Raw genomic sequence first — 9,126 nt, forward strand, 5'->3', positions numbered from 1 at the left:
TTGCCCAGCTGGGGCGGAGGGATCTGGGATGCAGGCGCTGCGCTGCCTCAGACAAGTGGCATGCAGCAGTGGCCACTCCAGCCTCTGAGGCAGTCCACTCACCTGCCATGCCTTTGTTGTTTCTAGGCAGGAGTTGCCCATTTTTAATGCCTTGATACCAAGGGCATTATACATAGCTCCAACTTCCACTCTAAGCTTGAGCCAGTTGAGACCCCTGGGTCAATCCACAAGCAGCTGACCCTTTCACTCGATAGCCACTCCACCCTGCCCCCAGACTCCTCTATAAATCATTTGTCTCACACCTAGCTTGCTTAGAGCCCCAGAAATCTAGTATAAAGGAACTCTTTATTTCACTGAGCCCCTCCACAGACCTCTCCCCAGAATCAGCTCCACTCCCAGGGTTTTTCCAGGCCTTTCCTTAGTCACCCATACTTTCAGCAGTTCTATTCAGGGGGGCTTATCTAGTCTGTCTGTAGGCCCACAAAGTCTAAACCCCTTCTGTCTGGGCTGGCCTGTGTCTTCTCTGGGCCCATGTCTACCCAGCCTCTCTCGATAGGCCATCCTGGCCTTTCTTTGTGGCCTCTGTATACATGGCCCCTTACTATAGGCTGGCCTTTCCCCAGCCCCAGGTCTTTAGCCCCCTCCTAAGGGCTCTGTACCTCTTCTGGCTCCCTAGGAACCTCCTCTTTCCCCATAGTTCCTACCCTAGCTCGCAGATGTTCTGGGAGCAGCAGTACTCAGGCCAGGTGATGGTTCATCCTTTGGCTTCCCAGTTGCAACTGGCAGCCCTGCTCTTGTCTTGACCATGACTACCCAGCCCTATGCCAATCAGGCAGTCTCCTGGGTGCCATGTGACCACCTGATTTGGGTCTGCTCCCACCTGCAGCCCTTAAAGTAGCAGGCACCCAAAGGTGCACTGCCACACAAAGTTATGTTTATGATTACATTAAATGTATATTGGCAGTGTCCTTGCACTTAAGAAAATTGTTTTCTTTTAGCACTAACACCATAGATCATAAATGTTGACTCACATGTACTTCTCAGTATTTGTATTTCAGTTTGCAAAATGAAGCTGGACCAGTCAGCTTAACTGGTCTAAGTCAGTTTGACTTTTAGGTTTTTCTGAGCTCATAAAATGTTTGAATTTGCAACCCTAGGGAAGTGGTCAGCAACCTACGGTCACTGAAACCTTTGAATCCAGCCCAAAGATGGGGGCTTTTGCAGTTGGGGGGGGTGGGGGATGCCTATTGCCAGCACTCTTCCAGTGCTACTTAGGGGACAGGTAGTGGCGAAAGCAAGGTCCTGCCACCCATCTATCTCCAACCTAAAATGAGTCATTGTGGCCTACAGCCACAATGGAAATGGAAAAGATTGCCTCCCCCTGTCCTAGGGGATTGTTTAAATCTAAGCCATCAGTCTTCATTAATAGAAACCGTTGATATCCATAATTAATTTTTTTAAGCTATTTCAAAAGATAAGTAAAAAAGCACACATGCTGAGGTCATGGTAGCATCCTTTTTTAAATGAAATGGAATGCCCTTGACTGAACATCTTACAAAAGAATAGACGTGAAAGTATATTGCTGCACATGGCACCTTGGCATTTCACAGGCTCTCAGCATTCATTTTTCAACTTTACTTTTCCCTTTTGTATTTTGGGTGAGTAGACCTCTTAATTACTGGTCATTGTTCCATCATTATTGCTGCATTAGTTTGACCAAGTTCCATGTGCATATTTGCACATTTGTATAATGACATTTTGGGTATTATGGCAGAATATTTACTTTTGAGATTAAAGTAGTTAGTTCTGTCAGTTTCTTTCATGGGTTGGTTTAAACTGATACCAACTCAATATGGTGTGATGTGAACCTTCTTTGTTTGGTGAGAGAAGTCACATGATAGTTAAAAGATGAGTTTCATCTCCTGAAAGTGATTTGATGCAGACTCCATGTAGACTCCAGCTCCTTGTTAGATTAACTTTCCTGTCTCTGAACAGATGGGGCACTGAATATGCTGAATAAATGCTTGGTGGGGAAGAATGTTTAATTACTCTTTGTTACTTGAAAAGGCAAGTAATTAAAGCCCTTTTAGTGGTAACCTTGCTTGGAGCCAATTAAATTGACAGACACCTCCAGAGTGCAGGGGGTACACTGTTTATGGCTGATATTGTTCAAATCACTTGTGTATTGATTGTGTGTTAATATCAGTATTGACCAATTTTGCTGAACTACACTCTTTGCACTTCTGAAACACTGCTCCCAGGCAAATTCAAATTCCTGTAAATCAAGATGTTTTCTAGCTTGCTTTGTTTGCCTTCCAGTCTTGTATTGCATTATCAAACTCTGCTAACAAAGTGTTTTTTTTCATTCAGACAGCTTTTGAGGGTGCTTGTTCACAAGTTCTTATGCAAAGTTTTTGGTGCATGCATTGGTGTAATAACCCAGCTTCTGTGAATGTGTCCTCACTATTTTATCTGAAATCCTCTCTTGCAGTTCTTGCCACAGACTGTGATTCTGGCTCCAACTCTGAGATTTCTTACTTTATTCAAAGTGCTGATTTTTCCATCACGCCTCAGGGAGTCGTCAGTTCTAAGCAGCAGCTGGACTTTGAACGAGCAAGCCATATGTATGAGTTTGTGGTGATAGCTGTAGACAAAGGGCACCCTCCTCGGACTGGAACTGCATCTGTGCGCATTCGAATGACCAATGTAAATGATGAGGCACCCGTGTTCTCTCAGTCTGTGTAAGCACAGTTCAAGTTTTAGATTATTTTGTATATTGCAGTCATTGTTTAAAAGAAACTGCAGATCGATAAACACCTACTCACATTCCAAGTGCCCTCAAGTTACTGAGAAGAAGTTAGTGGCATGCATTTGTGAATGAGAGCTTAAGGAACTGGGCAGAAACAAGTTGCTTGCTTGTTTTAAAAAAAGGACACTCGCTACTCAGAATATAGACTGTTAGACACTTCTGTTTCCCCTCTATTACTACATATGTAGAAAACAAGAGGCTGTACTTAACAAAATGAATGAAAGAGCCAAGTTCCTGGGGAATCTCTTTGTACATTGTAGCTAGTTTCAGTTATATGATAACTGGCTCTGTAAGACAGATTGAGGTGTGGGTTATCTAATACTTTCTAAAAACAAATTTTAATAGAAAAATTGCATAGCAAATTAACTAGATAGAGCTTGTTCTTACATATGAGGTATTAGATAGTAGATTTTTTTAACCTCCCCGCCCCCAAAAATCCTTGGAAAATGTATGTCAGATTACAATCATAGTGCAAACTGTAAGTCAAAACTAGATTTAAGTTTACAGCCTTTGAATAATTTAGTTTTGACTTACAGTTTGTACTATGACTCCCAAAAAGGTAGATAATACCACATTCTTTAAATTAGTTACAGTGTGTTAGCAGAATGCTAGTTCACTTGATAGTACGTGTACTTCAGTTGCTTCCCTGCTTCCATCAGTTACAAAACATTCCTCTCAGAAGATGCTGGTCCTAGTACATTAGTGGTTACTGTACGTGCCAAGGATCCTGATGGAGATGGGGTATTTTACCTGATTACTGGTGGCAATGAAGAAGGCAACTTTGAACTGGATAGCAAGAAAGGTAGGAAAAGAGGCTTTCAAAGATTTACCTTATCTGAAACTACTGTGACATTGCTTTGTCCATATCAGAAACAACTCTTGTTGTACAGGCAGTCCTCGGACTTGCAACACAATTGGTTCCTGAAAACCATGTCTTAATTCGAAATGTTGTAACTCGGAACCAATTTTCTCATAAGAAACAATATTATAAATGGGGGATTGGTTCCTGAACCAAGGCCCGATACCCTATTTTCACCAAAAATACCCCAGAATTTTGTATTTCATCAAATATAGATGAGTAATATAGCTACATGAATATATTTATATTGTAAATAGTGATTTGGAAGGACTTCTTTGAGGTGACTTTGCTGGACATTTAGAAAGGCTCTTGGTTGGACTTTTTGAAGGGTTCTTGCCTGGAGTCTTCTCAGGAGTCTAGGAGTCTTGGCTGTAGGTTTTTCTGGAGTCTTGCCTGCTTTCTTAAAGAAAGTGTCCAAGGCAGTTTGGACAGATGTTCTCCAAGGAGATGAGTGATGCAGCAAACTTGTTCACTGACCTGGTGTCGCATCAGATCGAGTGTTGTGAAGTCAAAACTGATGTCATAAAGTTGAAACAGGGTGTCAATTAATATATGTTGTAAGTGCAACGTTTTGAGTTGCAACATTTTGCAAGTCAAGGACTGCCTGTATTTCAATGCATAATTATGAGAGGCAAAATAGCAACTTTTTTGTATAGTCTGTAAACTGTACTGGCTTCCTTAATTCAGAACTATTTCTCTCATGTACTAGAGACTACCAAATGCATTGAAATACTTGTCAGGCCAAAGACCAATCCTGTACTTTCAGTCAAAATCCAAATCCACCCCAACACTGAGTGGCACAAAAATGACACTTCTGGTTGTCATAAGTAAAATTGCACTTTCTTCTCCATTATGTAGGCATCATTAAACTTCGGAGAAATCCTCTGCCCAAACTAAAAGGACCACAATACATATTAAACATCACAGCAATAGACGACAACACTTCTGGGGGCCCTACTCCACTCAGAAGCTTTGCAGAGGTTATTGTAGGAATTAACGATGTTAATAACAACAGGCCTGTTTTCAGAGAGGTAAGCTGCCATCCTGGAAACCTCTTCTCCATTATTATCACCTATGCAGATGGTTATATGTTAAGTTGGCAATGTAGCAATCTCGTCCTTGATTCCTTGAAGTGGCTAGTTTTAAAGGGCAATATTTAAGGTATACTAGATCTTCTGTAATGAAATATACCTCCAGTTTTCTGATGTTTTCATAATTTAAATAGCAATAGATTTTTTATAAAAGAGTTGACTTCTCTAACATGCAGAGTAATTCAATTCTATATTCTTCAAAACTGTGCTGAAAAAATAGTGACACTTAATAGTGACACTTAATAGGTGATTTCTAAAGCCTTGTTTGTTTTGGGTTTAAATTTTGTATTTGTATAATATGTAAATACAAATATATAAAATATTTTTAGTGCACCTACTACAGTGATAGCACCTGGGTACTAGAAAACCAGCCTCCAGGCACCTTTGTCCTGAAGGTAGCAGCCTATGATGCAGATCTTGGACTTAATGGAGAAGTGAAATATGGGCTCATGCACAGAGATGGAGCTTCACCAGGCTTTAACATTGATCCAGATACAGGTGATCCATTCTCAACTTGTTGCATTAAAGCAGAATACAGATGCTTTTATGAGAGTTTGGGTGCATGCTTTTCTGGTATATTAACAGGGTATTGCTATAACAGTGCATAGAACCATAGACTGTGTTTCCAGACATAGAGACGATATCAGGGACAGTTTGAAATGGATTCTAATGAAATTAAAGCCATAGCTTTTGTTTGTGTATATCAGAATCATAATAATGTCACCTGAGTACCAATCTTCAAAAAAAAAAATCTCATTGGTAGGAAGTTTATGGAAGTTTATGGCAAATGCAACAAATCTTCATGGCAGATCTTTAAGTCACATAATCACCGTCTGAAAGAAACAGTATTTCACTCAAACAACTATGTGGCCAAGCATACACTGACTTAATTGACAGACAAGCCAGGGTTAAGGTTAGGGGGAAGGAAGAGTCATCCTTATTTCCTGGGATGATGGAGAATTTCAGAATAGTTTTAAGTTCGTGTTGAGACAAAATTAAGAATAGAAACAGACAATGGGTTGTGTTTGGCAGAGAAGAGTAAATGCACTTTTCAGGTAGGGTCAGCATTCACCTTTGAATGTTAGAAAACTTATTTCTAAACTGCTTAATGTCTCTCCCATATGCAGACTGGGAGCTCAGAATATCATTTTATATGTACACACAAATGTTGTGGGTTTTTCCATAGCCATGTATGCTTGACTTACAGAAAGTATTTCTGTTTCTAGGAATTATCACAACCACTCAGAGTTTTGACCGAGAGAAGCAGAGAGAGTATGCAGTCCCTGTTACAGCTACAGATCAAGCCCAGGAGCCATTGACTGGTGTGTGTCAGGTCACCATCTTCATTGCTGATGTCAATGACAATGACCCCAAATTTGAGAACAGTCGCTATCAATGTGAGTGATTTTAACCAAAAACCCTTTATTCTGACACTGGAATATTAATTCTTCACAGATTAAATTAATTTTTTAAAAGTGCTATTGATGAAAAATATTTTTTCATGCTGAAAGTTGCATCCATGTTAAAAGGGATCTTTTTTTTGGTGAGCATTTTATATATGTGGCTCATTAAGATAAAAATCCTGATCCTGGGATAAAACCTTCAGTGTCCTCTTCTCAAACATAATATTAGTAATCCTTACTTTTTCCAAGGGATAGTTATATTCTGTTGTCTGCTGCTGTCCTGCAGCAGACACAGACATTTTTATTGAGGCCAGATTGAAATATAGGGGACAGCCAGACAGGATAACAGAATACGTGCATATCTTTTCTTTCCTAAAATCTTATATCTGGGGAGTCATTTTACTACAAAGATCCTTTTCTGCAATACTAATGCCTTGCCAGTTGTTCCCCATTTTGTGTCCACATTCATTTTTTCCCTCTTCTTAAGTGTAGTCTTCTGCATGTGTCTATTGAATTTCATTTATTTATTTTAGGCTATTTCTCTATTTTATCAAAATCATTTTGAATTCTAATCCTTTTCTCCAGTGTAGTTGCAACCCCTCCCAGTTTGGTTTTGTTTGCAGATTTTTATAAGTGTACCTTCTATTTCTTTAGGAAAGTAGTTAATGAAAATATTGCTTGAAACTGCAGGTCCTTTTGTTTTCTACACATGTCCTTCCAATTTGACACCTAATCACTGATAATTACTTTTTAAGTATGGTTTTTCAACCAGTTTTATACCCATCTTGTAATGTTATGCAAATATGTGGGACTGTAAAAATTCCTTACTACAATCATGTTCTATCATTTCTATTAGGTCAGTTATGCTGTCAAGCATAAAATTGGATGTGTCAAGAATAGGGTATGCCAAACTTAATCCATGTTGGTTGTTTTTCACTTTTCCCCTAAGTGCTTATAACTTGTTTAATAATTTCCTTTGGTATCCTTCTGAGCCTGAAATTCTAATACCCCAGGTTCTCCTCCTGATGCATGTTTGCATCTCCAACTCTTTGGTACATCATCTGTCTTCCATGAGTGCTGGAAGATTAATTGCTAATGGCCTAGAGATTGAATGACCAGTTATTTGAGTACCCTTAAGAAATTGATAAAACTAAAAACTGAAGAGTCTGTAATCTGACTGGAAGCCTCCGATGACAGGAGAAGCCTTTGAGGGAAGGCTAGAGAATTTATCAACAGGTTTTAGGTGCTTGTGACTAGATGAGTTTGTTAAACCCATTCTAAAAACATTAGTGTAGACAAGGAAAACTGTGGGCTAACACATGTTAGCTAGCTAGTGTTAGTGGTGAACTATAGATGCTTTTTATTACAGGTGTTAAGAAGTTTATGACAAGTTGTATAACCATCACTTAAATTGTTGTAACCCAGGCAGTATTCCAAGAGGTACTCCCTCTCCAACTGAAGGGATCAAAGCAGGTGCACAAGCGCTGTGAGAGGTGTAGGGACTCTCCTCCCCCTATGGAGCAGAGCCAGACCACCAGTGGGAACTTAACCATATACCTTTTAATAGAGAACAGTGCTGGGAACATAACCAGTATAAACCAGGGGGTAAAGAGGACACTACAACGCCCTGAAGGGGCAGGATTCAACAAAGGTTAGACGCTTACAATCATAGCCATATTCATCCAGTTGACAAAAGACAAGGTTAACAGAATATAAAACACAAACAGTAAAACAAACAATACTGGTTGGTGAAATATAAAAGTCACAAAATACAAAATGTCAAATGACAAGGAATATAGGGCCTAGGTACCAGGAGGGGGAGAAAATGCACTTTCCACTGCAACAAGAATTTCTCCCTGTTACTTCACTCACCCCAAGTCATCCTAGTGGGACTTGAACTTGGATGTCCCATGTGGTAGGCAGAAACTACCACACAGTCACCAGTGCTGGTACTGTGCCAAGCTGCTAGGGGTCTTGGCCTTCCAGGAGCCCCAGCCTCACATCAAGCTGCCCGGCCTCTGATTGGAGGAGCTGGAAGCAGAGCTGGGAACCTCTCAGGTTGCTGCTCAGATCCTTGATGGAGCTGGGGAGCCGCTCCTCCTGCTGGCCGCAGCCTCTCATAGGGGATCCTAGAGCCCAGTGGGAAGCCTCTCCTGCCGGCTGCATGCTGCACTGCTGAGGGTCCCACTACTGCCTGCAGGTCCCACTCCTTCAGGTGCTTCTGAGGCAACTGCTCCCACCCCGTTGGCCCAGCTCTTTGAAACTCCTTCCTTGTGGTCCCTTGCTGGTCTCCCCTGAGTCAGCTGTGCTGCCCCTTTTATCCCCCTCCAGGTGACCCAAGGGGCCAATCGGGACACAGGGGGGTGAGTCTCTGGGGCCTGATTGGTGAGGAAAGGGAATCCCAAGTCCTCCAATCATCTCTTACCCTTTCAAAACCCCTGGGTTAAGTCACTGCCAGCTAGCCTGTCACATTGTATTGGCCAAAACCATGCTTAAAAAACCATACATCTTCCCTGAAGTTCCTGCCTCAAACTTCAGCATAATTCAGGCTTGTGCTAGACAAACTTTCCCAATGCCCTCTCATCTCTGATTGAAATACTGAGCCTCTTCAACAAAGATGGCCAATTGTGGTATCTGCTATGGTCGTTCTGATGCAAGAGAAGGGACTGAGGGATTCAGACTTTTTTCATGTGGTTTGAACTAGTTCTGAACACAGTTGAAACACCGTGGTCACATCTGATAAATCCTAGTTCTAGTAAAACTCAAAAGGGCATATTATCTCAAAAATGAACATAGGAATTGCTTTACCAGGGCAGACTTAATAAGCTATCTACTCCAGTCAGTCCAAAAAGCGATCTACTCTATTTGTCCCAGCCCAGATGTGTAAAGAAATTTGCCAGAAACTCCAGAATGAACATCTAGGGCGCTGACAGACATGAGGGTGGGGTTAGGGTTAGGGACTGG

The 9,126-nt window shown here is 41.1% G+C and overlaps 1 protein-coding gene across 1 annotated transcript in view; it reads left to right on the plus strand.

Annotated features, from left to right (window-relative positions):
- Positions 1–9,126, plus strand: part of LOC109305054 (neural-cadherin-like) — a 95,582-nt gene that overhangs the window by 16,499 nt on the left and 69,957 nt on the right. Inside the window, exons 5-9 of the mRNA XM_019527948.1 lie at positions 2,492–2,741; positions 3,469–3,611; positions 4,527–4,699; positions 5,089–5,257; positions 5,986–6,156. Coding sequence (XP_019383493.1) covers positions 2,492–2,741; positions 3,469–3,611; positions 4,527–4,699; positions 5,089–5,257; positions 5,986–6,156 — 906 coding nt within the window. The remainder of the gene's footprint in view (positions 1–2,491; positions 2,742–3,468; positions 3,612–4,526; positions 4,700–5,088; positions 5,258–5,985; positions 6,157–9,126) is intronic.

The sequence above is a fragment of the Gavialis gangeticus genome, unplaced genomic scaffold (assembly GCF_001723915.1).
Source record: "Gavialis gangeticus isolate Ggan-Ray unplaced genomic scaffold, GavGan_comp1, whole genome shotgun sequence".
Lineage (NCBI taxonomy): Eukaryota > Metazoa > Chordata > Crocodylia > Gavialidae > Gavialis > Gavialis gangeticus.